This window comes from Anopheles maculipalpis, chromosome 2RL (assembly GCF_943734695.1).
Source record: "Anopheles maculipalpis chromosome 2RL, idAnoMacuDA_375_x, whole genome shotgun sequence".
Taxonomy (NCBI): Eukaryota; Metazoa; Arthropoda; class Insecta; order Diptera; family Culicidae; genus Anopheles; species Anopheles maculipalpis.
In genome coordinates, this window is record NC_064871.1 from 85,191,155 (window position 1) to 85,205,839 (window position 14,685).

Sequence of the window (14,685 nt, forward strand, 5' to 3'; positions counted from 1 at the left end):
AACGTATCAAGGATGCGTTAACCGCTAACCGCGCTCGCGCTCAACTCCCAACGTCCCATATCCATTTGTGGGTGCACATACAGAGAGGATCATTCTAATGGAGTCCAGAGGATTGAAAAGCGAACATACAGTACCTTCAAAACCGTAGTAGCAGTGACGAATGAGAGGATGTGTTTGATTCTTACTACTGGCTTCTTCTGCGATTTGATTCCCTTGTCACTAGTAGCGACCGGTCCGAATTGAAAGGACTACGAAACTACTACGAGAGTTCGCGTGCATGTAGTGATCGCGATAATAGTTGGAGGTGTACAGTGTGGTAAGGAACATTTTGTTTCGAACTTTGGTAGAGTAAAAAAAGGGGAAGCCAGCCTGTGGGAAGTTTGTGGGGAATTTACATTAAGAAAGTAACAAGACGATCAAGAAAACGAGCTCAAAAGGAATGTGAGACATATGAGAGACTAATAGTAAAGCATCCCGTTGCAACATGGAGCTTCTGGAGCTATGAATATTTGAATGAGTTGAATTTTCTGTATAAGAGCCTGCGGATAATTGTTTACTGGATGTTCTAGAGATCTATAGAATCAGTTTTTTGCTTAGCTTCCTATATGATAAATGCCTCTTCACATCCGCAGCAAGGTTAGGAGGAAGTTTTCCTGCTACACAACAACACAACTCACACGAAACGCAACAAAAGATGTAAAATATCTATAATAACAGATGGGTAGATAAGTCGTAGTCCTAATCACGTTGAAAGGATTTTTTTTTCGGACAAATTCAATTTGTTTACTCAACTTAATTGTCTGCGAGAGTGTAGCAGTGCTTACGGCGATCTACTACTATCTTTTCGAAGCCATTTTTAAAATATAGTTTATAATTAGCCTCAAAATAGGCTTTTGTTGGGGCGATTTCTTAATGATTGGACATCAATTTCTTTATTAGCCAGCAGTCTTTTCTGGTCTGCGAATAGGAAAACGTTGTTACATCCATAGTCACATATCGACACAAATAATTTGACTTTATTGTACTTTAAAAGCTTTGAACCACCCGTTTATGCTTCTGATCGATCGAGCTTTTGCATCCAAAACCATTTTATGAAGATTTTAAAACGTTTATTAATGAAACAACCTCTTTCCGGAGACCAGGTAATTTGCAGGGAATTTTGCAGAATCCAGATAAGACTTATCGAGCTATTATTTGGCTTCATTAGTGATTTTAGCCATCAAAAATCAATGAAGGCTCTGCCCATCACATCTGGTTTAATCCATGTTTTGCATCCATATCAGAAGTTGCTCCACTAAAAATATTAAACCTCATCATCTCTAATCCACAAATAGCTATCAAATTCATACATGAGTGTTTTCAAGGTTGGACAAAACTGGCAAGAATTTTGATACATTTTTTCTGCCGCAATCTATACATCAGGACTACAACATATCTACCCACCTGGTACTAGTAGTGGCAGTAGTAGTAGCAGTAGTAGTAAACAGTAATAGTATAACATAGGGCGGACTACCGTACTAATATAGCAGCAATACTTGCCGGACCCCAGGGGATGCGGGGGGCCGGAAACGAGTGTGCGGTCTTAGGTAGGTAGTACACACACTTGGAACACAACAGGGGACTCAACAAAAAATCGATACAACATTACAAAGTCTCTCTGAACCATGCAGCGTACTTACACTGTGCTAGCATGCCCTTCGTCTGCCGCCGGTACTGCTCTCGGGCCCGTTTCAGCTCCTCGTCGCACACACTTTTCTCGTTCAGCAATCGCCGGACGTGCGAGTTAGTGCTCTGGATCATTGAGTAGAAGTTGTTGGCATTCTTCTTGCTGCAGTCGCCCCGATCGAGCCAGGTCACGAGCGTTTGGACGGCTTTGGCGAACGTTTCGTCGTTCTTTAACCGTTCCGCAACCGAACCGGCCTCATGCTCCGTGTAATGGACAACGGGTTGGGGTGAAAGTGATCGAAAGCGATCCTCCTCCAGCCTTTCACGGTGTCGTTTTTCGCGCTGCAATTTTCGCTGCTTACACTCGTACTCATACTGATCGTCACGTGCTTGCGCATAGTCCACGTGCAGCACTCCAAAGATGGGTGGTTCTTTTGCTTCTGCACCACCAACACCACCTCCGTTATTTCCACCGTAATTAAAATTGCTTCCAATCTTTACCCGATAGCCGGACAGATAGATGGCAGAATCGACCGACGCTTCGTACACGTACCGGATGTGGCAGAAATTTTTCTTCGACAACCGTAGCGTAGTAATTTCACCACACCGTTCAAAAATTTCACGCATTACCTCCTCGGTCATACCGGTCGGCAGTCCACCGACAAACACCGTCCTACATCCGGGTGGCCGTTCGATCGTTTTCGGTGCCGGTGCGCTTGGATTCGGTGGAAACAGGGTGCAGTTTTTGCAGTAAATGATTTCCTTCGTGGGGGCAGATTTTTCCCCGCTTCCGGACCCAGCGGTAGAAGCACCGGAAGCGTTGGCGGTAAGCGAAGCTGCCTGGTTGGCGGTGCCGTTTAGTGCACCAGTTAGTTCTGCGCTCGGTGCCATCATTGGGAAGGGCTGCATGCTTATTAGAGAGGAACCGTCCACCATGTTCATGACACCAGGCATCATCATGAAGCCGTGGTGTTGGGATTGATGTTGCTGTAGCAACTGGTTGAAGACCAGCTCACTGCCGTTAGCATGCTGCAGCTGACTTTGGTGCTGTTTGTGCAGCTCTTCCAGCATCTTCTTGTTGATGCTGTCTTCACGTGCCTTTTCCATTGCCGCCAACGCGTTTCCACCGTCCTTGATCGATTCGCGTTCGGCCACCGTTTCCAGCTCCATTGGCGCTGCGCCGGATCCATTCTGAACGGGTTTCAGCTTAAACTCAAGCGGTTTATTGTTTATGCCTGCTATCAGGGCGGTATTGGTAGGTGTTGGTGGTGCGCCCAATTGCTGTGCGGTAAGATAACCACCTGCACCCGATAGGAGTGGATCTAAAAGGAATAGATAAAGCCCCAAATTCAAACCAAAGGCGTAAACAAGTAAAGACAGAAAAAAAATTGTCGCTTCACACTTACGCATCGGATGCAGCCCCGGGGCAAGAGGATTAAAGGAAAACGACATCGCAAGCAGCCCGTGAGTCCGAGCGACACTCGGTAAGCTAATAGGACTGAGAAAAAAAGGCGACGAACGGGAACAACCACAGCAAACGTAATCCGCGCACTAAACACCCGACCACGGTCACACAAAAACTTAGAGAACTGATTCTCGGGATGGATATGCTTTACGCAATCATTTTCCACCACACCAGGCACACACACGGACTAGAGTACAGGGCGAATTTTACACTTGTAATTTTCACTTGTTCCCTGTACAGTCCCTTTTTTCCAAAACAAGAACAACCCTTTTTGACATTTCTCGTATGAAAAATCCCTACACGAACACCAACGCAAACGAGGTGATGTTGATACGGAAGCGTTTATAGTGCTCAAGCGAATGTTTCAAGTGAGCTCCACTTTAAATGAATGTTGGCTCAAGTCAAGCAATGGGTATGAGAATCTGTTACACGGCCGTGTTTCCACTTATCGAGCTCCCTTAGTGGGTGCATAAATAAATAAAATAAATAGAGTTTAATTTTCGCACATGGACGCACTAAAGAGCTCGACAAGTGGAAAGCCAATCAAACAGCTGACTATTTCAAACCGGTTTGATTTGAAAATTGAAGCGTTTTTACGTGCGAGTATGAAGCGTTTTGTTGTAAATTTGAATTTTGACGGTTATATTAGTATTCCCGAAACGTGTTCAGATGAAGGAAAATTAGTATAAAAATGTATAACTTCTGTTGTCCTGATTAAAAAGAGATGAGGAGTTGTAAGTATGGTGAGTTGAAATCGTTTAAAAATGAGAAAATTTTAGCTCATTTACGCTCTTAAAAATACAAAAAAGTAGTTTTACAATAAAGTTTTTTCATGTACTTCATTACCTAGTGTAAAATATAAATATAAATATAAACATCCTAATATAAACATCACGCTTACGCGCGATTTGTATTTCTGCCCGTACAAAATAAGTACTTCTTCAAAACTCTAAAAAGCACTACCAAAAAACATCGTTTTTCCTCCTGCACCTTGCCCTACTCCATATAGAGCAAGTCTCTAAATCGAGAAAAAGTGAAAACCTCCCTCGTTCAGGATGAAGAGCGAGAAAAATCAACAAAAACATCATTCTTCTCGACACAGAAATGGAAGAAAAACAACTCGCAACCGCTTGCACTGGGGACGGTGCACCGCGAATGGCGAGACGGGAAAAGACTGGCTGGATAAAACATATCCCTCCCCTCTGCTTTGACCAGTTCGAGTACCCCGAGCGTTATCCTTTATCCCTCCTCTGTATCCTGTCAGTATGTGCCGGCGAGGAGCAAGATACAGGTGACGCCAGAGGACCGAGATGCAATATTCTGTGTCGGACGGACAAAAAAGTTCTCTTCGATCGGTGGTGTACTTCGGTGCGGACGTGAATGAAGAGCACATCATGGCAACGTGGGATACGGTGAGGTCGCTAAAAAAATATCGAAATGTTATTTTTTCCCTTCGACATGTAGAACAAATATTTTAGTTTCGTCTCTTTGCCAGCGAACGCGCCAGCCGGAATGGTACACATATCCTTGCTTCTTCGTGGTAAACCATCCTCCATCCGTAACCCCATCATCCCTTCGACTGAAACGAAAACGTGATCCGGTTCCGTCCGCTCTCGGGACGAACTTTCCGCCTACGTCCATTTCCTCGACCTGCCTTCGACTGCACGGATGTACTACAAACGTGTCCGATTTGCGCATGTGTTGACGGGAAAAATGGCGCGCTGTTTTATCGTGTGCTCACTCTCCCTTGTTCGTTCCTGTCCATAGCTGTAGACACGCACAGACGCGCGCGCACACAAAGGATGGCACCGTTCCAGGGATGCATCCATACATCCTTCAAGGGCCGTGATCGAACAAAAACATTTGCGAGACTTTGCGAGGTGGGATGCTGATGGGGTGCGATTGTGTTCCTCCCCCGAAGCGGGAAAGGCAAGCTCTACGCCAAAAACAACACTGGCTGGAAATGAAAAATAATACACCGGCTGGTTCCGGTGCGTTGCCGGCGATTCGCATCCGTGCCGGGAATGGTTTTGTGTCTTGCGGTCGTTTTGATAAAGAGGTATGAACGGCATTTCTTAAGCATTCGAACGTCCTTGTCCCTTGTTTTGTTTGTTTTGTCCCTTGTTATTCGTTTGGAGAAATAGAAAATCATTTAAAAAATTTGTTCTGTGAAAAATTGTAATTTTCTTTTCTTGTATTCATATTTTTGTTCGATCTCAGTTAAATGAGAAATAATCTTTTTTGTTTTAAATGTATGTGCTTCTGGCAATTTCATTTTTTTCAAATAAAGTGTATAATTTATGTTAATCATACTAGCAATACCCAAGCGGTCCCTTGGGTTGCGTTAGTGAATGTTTGAATGGCAAATAAATCATAAATAAGCATCCGTATAATTGTTGTCGTCTCATATATCCCTAGCCGCAATTCAATAACCAGCATTCCCCTTAGCATTAATTGAGAGGCGTACATGCAATAGTTTAGAAATTGATTTAACCACACAAAACAGGAGGAATTTTTTTCACACGCTTTATTTGTCACGACGCTGTACATAACTAAGTGTAAAATTGCCTAGTCGTTTGTTCTTGAAGCGTGGTCGTGTTGCAAAAATTGCAGACTTGGTTCCGAATCCCGTCCGTATCGTTTCCCGGTAGTGTGTTGTGTTGTAAGCCCCCAGATGACCGACCATAACCTAGCAGGTCGTTTAGCCAAGATACGAGGGCTGACAATAAAGTAAGGTCTCCAACGCTGCAACTTCGCCGCATCACGCGCTACTCGAAATCTGGCAACACCGCCGTGTTCCTTGGTTCCCCCACTACCACTTTGCTGCTGGGTGAGGCTTCCCCGACCGCTCAGTCTTGGCTGAGCAGCCGTCAACAATGGAGGTACCCCTCGCGTCAGCGTCCAAGTGCAAATTGCGTTCTGTAATACGTTTTTTGAGTGCGAAAAAGGTGACACCTATTGAAATCCATCGTCAACTAGTTGAAGTTTACGGGGAAAAGTGTAAGGACATAAAAAAAGTGCGTAAGTGGAGCCGCGAGTTCAATTTCGGGCGCACTAATGTTCACGACGAGGAGAGAAGTGGCCGACCGTCGGTCTCGGATGCGATTGTTCAAGCAATGGAGGCAGAAATGCTCAAAAACCGCCGTGCGACAATTAGGGACTTGGAAGAGAAGCTTGGAGGAGTGTATAGCAGCAAAACAATCCGTCATATCCTTGTGAACAACTTGCAGTATCACAAAGTTTCTGCCCGATGGGTGCCGAAACAGCTGACCGAAGTGACGCGAGTGACGCGGAGGTTCAGAAAGAGGTCTACACCTGGCTGCGCGAGGCGGACGGAGAGTGGTATTCTGCCGGCATAGACAAGTTCAACGTGCGGATGCGCAAGGTGTTGGAAAAAAATGGCGATTATGTAGAAAAGTAGCCAAGACATTGGCCTTTCCAACGGTGTATCGCTTTTTGTAAATAAATGTCATTTTCTATGAAAAAAAAAAATTGGAGACCTTACTTTATTGTCAGCCCTCGTAGCCAATTGTAACCCCGGGTCAATTTTGGGTAGATTATACTTTTCCCCCCGTTTAGGCTTTACTTAAGGAAACTTCAAAACTGGAAATAAAAATGTCATACTAGAGTTGTTAAAGTCTTAAGCAACCTTTTGGGAGAGTCCTTGTCCCTTTGGTGGGCTTAAAGTGGATAGAATAATAGTTAAATTGTCCTGTTTAAAAGGTGCTTTTGTGATATGCAATCGAAGTAGCTAATCGAGTCTTGGCTATTTTACGGCAGAACGGCAAGAACGGGTTATCAAAACCCATCCGGAAGGGTTTTCCGGCATGATCTAGCAGGATTGCCGTCCTGGGCATGTCTATTAGACTTCATACCAATACAGCATGATACTCAAAAGCAACTGCGTTCCTATGCCATCTTGCGACAGGAATGAAATTTATGAACGCTCGAACGCTTCTCAGATAATTCAGATAATTTAACTGAAACAAAATACTTCTAAGATATGTCCTGATTGGCGTGAATTCATCGAAAAAGGCATTAACATCTCGACATGTTACAGCATACAGCCGACTAGAGCCTAATGGTAGCAGTGCCCATGGTGTTGATATGGCAGAACTTGGTGAACGATCCTACCGTATGTGTACTATCCGGTTTGTCCGTAGCTCTACACAAAGCCCTTCTACAGAATGTTTTCGACAATGTTGGAATAAAGAGTACATCCATATTATCCGAGGCTTAACAGACCTTCACGATCATCCTCATCTGAAACTGGGCTGGCTTGAGGATAATTTGGAATGTGCGTGCTACATGCAATTGCGTCCCTGATGTAGCTAGAGGGCCAATGAAGGTTTTTAAACACAAAGTTAGGCATACATTCAACCAACTCTGAAAAGGAACTTCAGCAAGGTAGTTTCATGTGATCATATTAAAGTGGTTAAGTAATAAATATGAAACAGTTTTAATAATCAAACCTATACTAAAGTACTACCAAATTTAAATAAATCAAACCCCTATGGAGCATTTTTTCAGATCATCAGATAGCATGGCCACACGCACCACGAGCTAATCACCATTCATCCTAATCCTTCACCTTGACCATGTTAATCTCACAGCTGTGTACAGTGATTCTCGTTTTGCTTTGCGCCTCCCTGTAAGTAACCCATCACCGGGCCAATTTATTACTCCACAGCATTCCCAAAAGGGACGCACATCACGAGCATGCTCTATTTGATGTTTGTTTGGTGTGCTTTTTTTTAAGTTTATTTTACATATCTTCCCTTGGTTCCCTCCTCCTACTGGCGAGAGAGGGGGGGTTGGCACTGCTGTTTCCTGGCAAGTGGAAAGAACCAAACGCAAAACACTTTCGCGCGCCGCGTTTCAAATCCATCGACGATTGGCCGATGATAGGGCGCTGTTGGCAGACGCATCGCGGACGGTTTCGACGAGTTAAGTTATTAATGCATCTTCGGCGTACCGTCGGGAGACCACATTTCATCGATTTCATGCTGCTGCAAACTCATGACTGATGCATCCTAGCTGCATCAATACACGTTGTGTTCCCGTTTCCATGCTGCACGCTGCCGCATCCGGTTTGTCTGTCATCGAAAATGGCTCCAATGGACATCACACGGTGCAATTCGTTGTTCTGGCTGCACTGGTCTGGATCGATGTATGGTGGCCTGACTGACTTTTTTTTTTTTGCTGCATGTGTCGTTGTTTTTACTCTGCTATTGCCTGTTTCATAAATTATCATGCTCGTGATTGCCGGTGCTTGATGATTCGCGAAGCAGTTTTAAAGAGTGATAGAGTACGCTTAAAGTGACCAATAGAAGTGAGGGGAAAGGAAGAGAGGCAGTGAGGTGCCAGCAGACCGAGTGACGATTAATAACGTTTGATAATTTATTTAAAAATATTCCAAATCATTCGTCATCCATCCATGCTGGCTGATGGATTGATGAGAAGAGAATGACGCAGAAAGTGGAAAAGCAGGGGGAGGAAAAATGGTTCATCATGTCGAGTGTGTGTGTGTGTGTGCATGACTAAAATGGTAGCGTGAAACGTTGTGTAGTGAGCTGTATGATAATGGTGATGCGAATCGAGATGAGCAGGAAACCGAGAATGAGAAAAAAAAAACTGATTTATTACAGTTAGGGAAAGCAATAAAATTATACACATACTTATAGTTAAAAAAGACATTTTTATGAATTATGGCTTAATTGAAACGAGGGATGGAATATCATGGGGCTAAGCCGTTAAGGCGAGCTTCATAGATGAAACTTGTTGTGTGTGCATTTGAAGACAATAATCAGTAGTTTAAGTTAATAATTCTTTCTTATATTAAATAATTTCTTAGTAATTCCCTTTTTGTTTTAGAGAAGTTTTAATTTTTTAAGCTTAGTATAAATTTCTGGGCCGGTTCAGTGGCCGAGGCTCTCACAATAGTTCCTGAGATCGATTCCCATCCGGACCGTTCTCTCGTAGTGAGGATTAGCTATCCAAGTACGTGTTCCTCTTCGAAGCAGTCGATTTATACTTCTTATTGTCGTGCGTAGACATGGCCAGGTCGCCAATCCGTTTCCAGGATACTAGGTCTAGGGCTGCAGTCCTCCCTACGCAGCTGCATCCAATCCACGTCACTTAATCCACCCAATGGACTCACTGTGCGCCTCGCTGCTGGAGGAGTGGATTCGACTCCTCTTGAAGGCCATTATAGGTCCTCCGTACTCTACTCCGACTGAATATTTCGCCAAATTTCTGAACTATGGTGTACGGGGAAATCCGACTGCTTGAGAAGATAATTTATATGGTTTGATTGAACGGGAAGGAGGGGATGGGGGGGGGGGGGGTACTGGTGTATGTTCTACATGTTAGGGGTGGCTGGATAAACTACGGTACTTTAATAAAGTAGGATGCGTAAGCCATCCGACGAGACATCGCGTACTAAGTGGATTCAGTCGACATTACATTAAATCACGCAAGCTAGAGAAAGTTTTTCGGATGTCGGAACACATTTATTGAGCAATTAAGCTTTGCTTAAAAGTTTCACAAACTTTTGACGTTTAATTTAAGGACATAAGAATGCTTCAAGGTTTCATAGCTTTATTGACTCTATACCCAACTAGACCAGGATTTCGAGCATCGAAACGGATCGAGTCTAAACGGAGCAAGACGAGGATATTTGCTTCGCACAGCTCTTGACTGCGATAGGAGTTTTTTAAATTTAATTTCAGGAAGGCTTTGGGTGTTTATTATTGGAGAGTATCCGCCTAGTATCTGCCCGCCATTAACGGCTTAACGAGGCAAAATAGATAACAATTTTTTAAAAGTACTTATAAGGTATAGCAAAGCTCAAAGATGCTAGGTTCGTAAGTGGACGGACGCGCAATAAATTTTTGAACGTGGAGAGAGCCATGTAAACATCGTACGGGTGCAAATGTGTCTTAAAACGGTGTATCATTTATTTTAAGGGAGAGCCAACAGATAAGTTTTGACGGTAGCGCATAAAAGAAGTCCTGCTATAAATGTGGTATGGTGTAAATATTGCCGATATTCCACAGACTTGAGGCCTAACAGTTGAAAATGTTCCGGAGAATGGAGAGCCTATCAAGCCATTACAGATAGCGTAACGTGTAAACTTTCTTTGGAAAGCCTCAAATCCATTTATCCATTCATTTATTCATGCACTTTTGATTACAATGTTAATATGGCCCAAAGTTACACTATGAAAGCAACGTGTGTTTAGTGATTTTGGAGGAAAGTAGTTTTTATTGTATCTTCTCAAAATTTTCTTTAGAATTTAGGGGAATTTTTGAGTGTCTCTCGATCGATTTACCTCACGAATTACTCAAACCGTTGTAGGAAAATTGCTAATTGTAGCCGAGGCGATGGCGCCATCGGTCTTCAAACGTGAAGCGATCGTGAAATGATATAGGGATCGTCCCAGAAGTTATTCTAGAAATCTAGATTAATTCTAATTCTAGTGGAATGTATTGCACTAATAAACTTCTTATACTACTGAGTAAAAAGTAAGTAGCCATCAGGACTAAATATAGTCATTGATATTCTATATTGCAATACGTTGTGACGTTGTGATGCGAGTGACACCGGACAATCTAGTATTTCTGATCCTGTTGGTATCCTTTACAAGATCAGATGATTATTAAAGATCATGAAACATTTACAGCAAAGTCACAAGAGCAAATTGTGGCTCAATTGTCTGTTAAACAAATAGACGTCACGGTGCAAGATTCGCGATTATATTGAGTCGTCTGTGTCTTATGTTTATAAGTGAATAACGGTACGAATGGTACCGTGACTACGCTGCCCCGCAGAAGCAACACGTGAAAACGTAAGACACTTGACCGCACCCGGTGTGCTGTCGGGTGTTCCGCGTTGTGTTTCACCCTCCAACCCGCAAGCCGCAAAGGAAGGCACTCCACCCGCTCCAACGGAAGAAAGTCCCTCCCATGGCGGGGAGGAAAAGGCTCTCCCCGTACAAAAGAAAACACCAACCAGCAGGATTACTTCTCCCGCGGGTGGCAATGTGCCTGTAAGTATGCGTGTGTGAGCCATTTTTTTTTTGGTTCCCTCCGTTCGATGAAACATTTCGTATGCTGTAACCTCTGGTGCAAAAGTGAAGGGATTTTTGTGCTCATTTATCGCTTGACACGATATTATATTTTCTCCCTGGTCGAGGTCGTTTCGTTTCGTTCGTCGTTCTCTTTTTTTGTTGTTGCTGTTCATTCTTCTTTCGCTTTATTGCACTGCTTCCAGGCGAACAAAAGGATCGCCCTTTGATTGCACCAACCGGGTGAAGCTGCACAGACGCACACAGACGCGGTGTCCTTTGGCAGGCCCCGGACCTGACCTGTGCGAAACTTTGCCCATGCCCCGAGTGCAGCTCGGTGCATCGGGGTGGTGCAGCAATAATTTGCAGTCCTATTTGCGATGGTACTGAGGGGAAGGAAAGAAGGGGGTGTGATTGTGCTGGGAGGAATGTTTTTTGGGCTTTGACACGAACCCCAAATTTTTTAGGTTTGGCTGAGGAACAATGGGAAATTTTGTGGGATGAAATCAATGTTCAACACCAACTTGGCTGTTCGATAAAGAAAGATCTTAAAAATTGATACTCTGCAATGCACATCAATTTTCTCACTACGATCAAACTGCTGAGTGTTGTTTAGGGGTTGCTAAGCCTGAAGGTATGCAATTTTTGGTAGCTCGAGAGTATTGATGGGTGGTTCGATCCAAATCTTCCACGTCGGGGCCATCCGTAAGCGATCCGGAATTCCCAAATCGAGAAGACTCCCCTTAGAATATTTTGTGTGCAATGTTGTAAGTTGTCAATTTGATTTTGTCGAAATTTGTTCGTCACTTCGCATAAAACGCCGAAATGTATGCAAAGCACAGCATTACAGAAGAAAATATGGCTAACATTTTAATAAAAAATCCCTCATTCTCACAACCAAATGTTTTTTTATGATACAGAGCTACTTCTCATTCCCAGTCGATGGTTGAATAATTAGGTATTTGTCTTGACCATAGATTGCCGAACATAGATTGCAAACAATTTTAAACCGCATTGAAAAATCTATTCAAATTATCAAGCAGTTCAAATGCAATTAACAATTGATCATCGTATTTTTGGGGCGGGCTTCTCGATTCTTTTATCGATAATTTTAAGATATATTGCGTACTTGCAGGTGTTTATGTCCTACAATACATTAAGCAGTAATAAGTTAACATGTACAGTAATATCATTTTAAACCAGCACAAGTGTATACACGTCTTATGGTATTGAGTTTACGAATGAATTTACTAACTAATTTGCCTCTTCAGAAACGTTTCTCGATCGGATTCTAACCCCTATTGACTAGAACTGAACATCATTAAAGAGATAGATTATTGTTCCTCATGAATGTTATCAAGAAGACTCACATCGTTTGTAGATTATTTCTACTTCAAATGGTTATTTGAAAAAGTAAAGATATTTACCGCGTTTGAAGCCAACTAACTCTAAACGGAGTTATTGGTAGTCTAGTTACAGCTTTATGTTTTCAAGGTACTTAGGCGAAAAACGAGACGAGCAAAATACAAGCTGATTTTTTAATGTACAGCATATAAACATGATCCTTTCGTGGTCTCATTTCCCCTCCGATAAACTTCGATTGTAACTTACGATAAAGGTTTTAATTATTATGAAGAAAAAGATATAAATCGATTTTTGACCACCTTACTCACCCACAGTGCCCAACATCATCCCCGTTCCCCAGTGAAAAGCTGGAAGCAGAATTTTCGGAAACGCTCCGGCTAGTCTCCCACAAGACGAAAAAAAAAAATACATCCACCGATCCCCCATTGCGTTCAGCTTCAAAGGAGTTCGACTGCAACAAACAGCAGCCACCAATAATTGTACGCCCCGCGAATTTGGAGAAATGTAGCGGCTGGCGTGAAACTGGCTTTTCCCGGGCAGGGCACATTACTCTTGTGCCATTCCGTTTGCGCCACTTCACCTGTCCACCATCACATGTTCGACATCTTAAATAATTTGCGCAGTGGTCTCGCACGAACCAGCAGCCACTCCACTCCCGAGGAGTTTCTTCGGGTGTTTCGCGCGTTGTTTTGTGTGTGCCTTTTTTTTGTACTTGTGGTTACTGGCCAATCGATTCCTGGCTGATTGCGGTGCGCGGGTTAATTAGTATGGGAATTTATAGGACTTTAATTTGTTAAATCTGCAGTAATTTTTTTACCTCAACTCCTCGGTGGCGCGGGATTTGTTTTTTCTTTATTCCCTTTGGTTCGTTCATCTCAAGTGTTGCAGGAATCGGTAAGGATTTGGTGAGTTTTTGCGGGTTTGGGGGTTTTACAAAAAATAAAAATAATGCACCGGTGTTCTGTTACATCGAGCTGCCGGACTGAAGCCGATCCTATGTAAGTTTATTTTCGTCATTTTTCTTTCAACGATCGTTCGGTTTGTGGTGCTGCATGTTCCAATTGTGCTGTTTTTTTTTTTAATTTTGCCAGTGGTAAAGGCTTTAAATGCAACAATTAACGCGAACGAAATGCGTGAGATGGATTTTTTGTTCAACAATGCTAAAATTTTAAACCTTATAATTATCTTGTCCGGTATGGAAAAGCTAGATTTGTTATTCTTTTTTTTTAGGTCGAACCTCTGGTCGAGATTCGAATCGTACAAACTCGATCAACAGTCAATCAAAACAAACCTCCTGGCAAAGAAAAACACTATAAATATGCGCATCAGCAATCGAATTCGGTGATTCTTTGAAAACAACAAACGAATGATGAAAATAATTGGAAACCAACGTGACATCGGTGGACCAGACCCGGGGGTTGTATTGGGGTGTAAATTGAAAAATAATATTTTGTCATATTCCTATCGCGCTATCAGGTGTGCGTCAGGAATGTCTGCAAAGCAAGCATTTCCATTTGCATACGTTGCCATCCTTCCATCCGATGGTGCATCCGATGCAACAGGATCGATATATTGGTGTACAGGTTTTTGGGTTTGTTTTGTCTCGTACTGAATTGAAGGATAAATTTTGATATTAAAAATGCACTCTTGCTTGTTTGTCAGATTTTTGGTACAAAAATTTTCGGGGGGATTTTTTTTTATATTTTTTTGAGTGGCGAAGAAGAGATGAAATTTTGTCCTCCTCCCTGTCCTAGGAGGTAGCTGTTATGACAGGAATTTAACTTCGAAACGAGTGCAGCCGCACGTGTGTAAATATCGGCAAGGTAGACCACATCTATATTACCCTACAATAGAGTGTCTGCAGTCATGCATCATCATCACACCCGAACACAGGTACAGACTACAGAGATTTGGTGAAGCTAGTTGATTTTTTGTTTAAAATATAAAAGCGTCTTCTGTATAATTTTTATGTTTTTCTTTAGAGAGAGAAAAAAAGAGAAACTCAAGGTAATTTTTAGGCAGGATCGAATGAAGAAGACCTATTCTACAAAGCGAAGCAATGGGTTAAAGAAGTAAAGAGAGACGCATTTTATTCTGCTGCTGTTTTGTTAACTTTTGCAGA

The 14,685-nt window shown here is 42.8% G+C and overlaps 2 protein-coding genes across 2 annotated transcripts in view; both read right to left on the reverse strand.

The window, feature by feature from the left end:
* Positions 1–3,141, reverse strand: part of LOC126567563 (ecto-NOX disulfide-thiol exchanger 2) — an 8,248-nt gene extending 5,107 nt beyond the window's left edge. Inside the window, exons 1-2 of the mRNA XM_050223780.1 lie at positions 3,072–3,141; positions 1,680–2,987 (exon numbers count right to left, since the gene is read on the reverse strand). Of these exons, the coding sequence (XP_050079737.1) occupies positions 1,680–2,987; positions 3,072–3,117 (1,354 nt within the window). The 5' untranslated portion in view covers positions 3,118–3,141. The remainder of the gene's footprint in view (positions 1–1,679; positions 2,988–3,071) is intronic.
* The window catches only part of LOC126568490 (calcium channel flower), a 120,684-nt gene that overhangs the window by 665 nt on the left and 105,334 nt on the right, over positions 1–14,685 (reverse strand). The gene's annotated exons all lie outside the window — the stretch shown is intronic.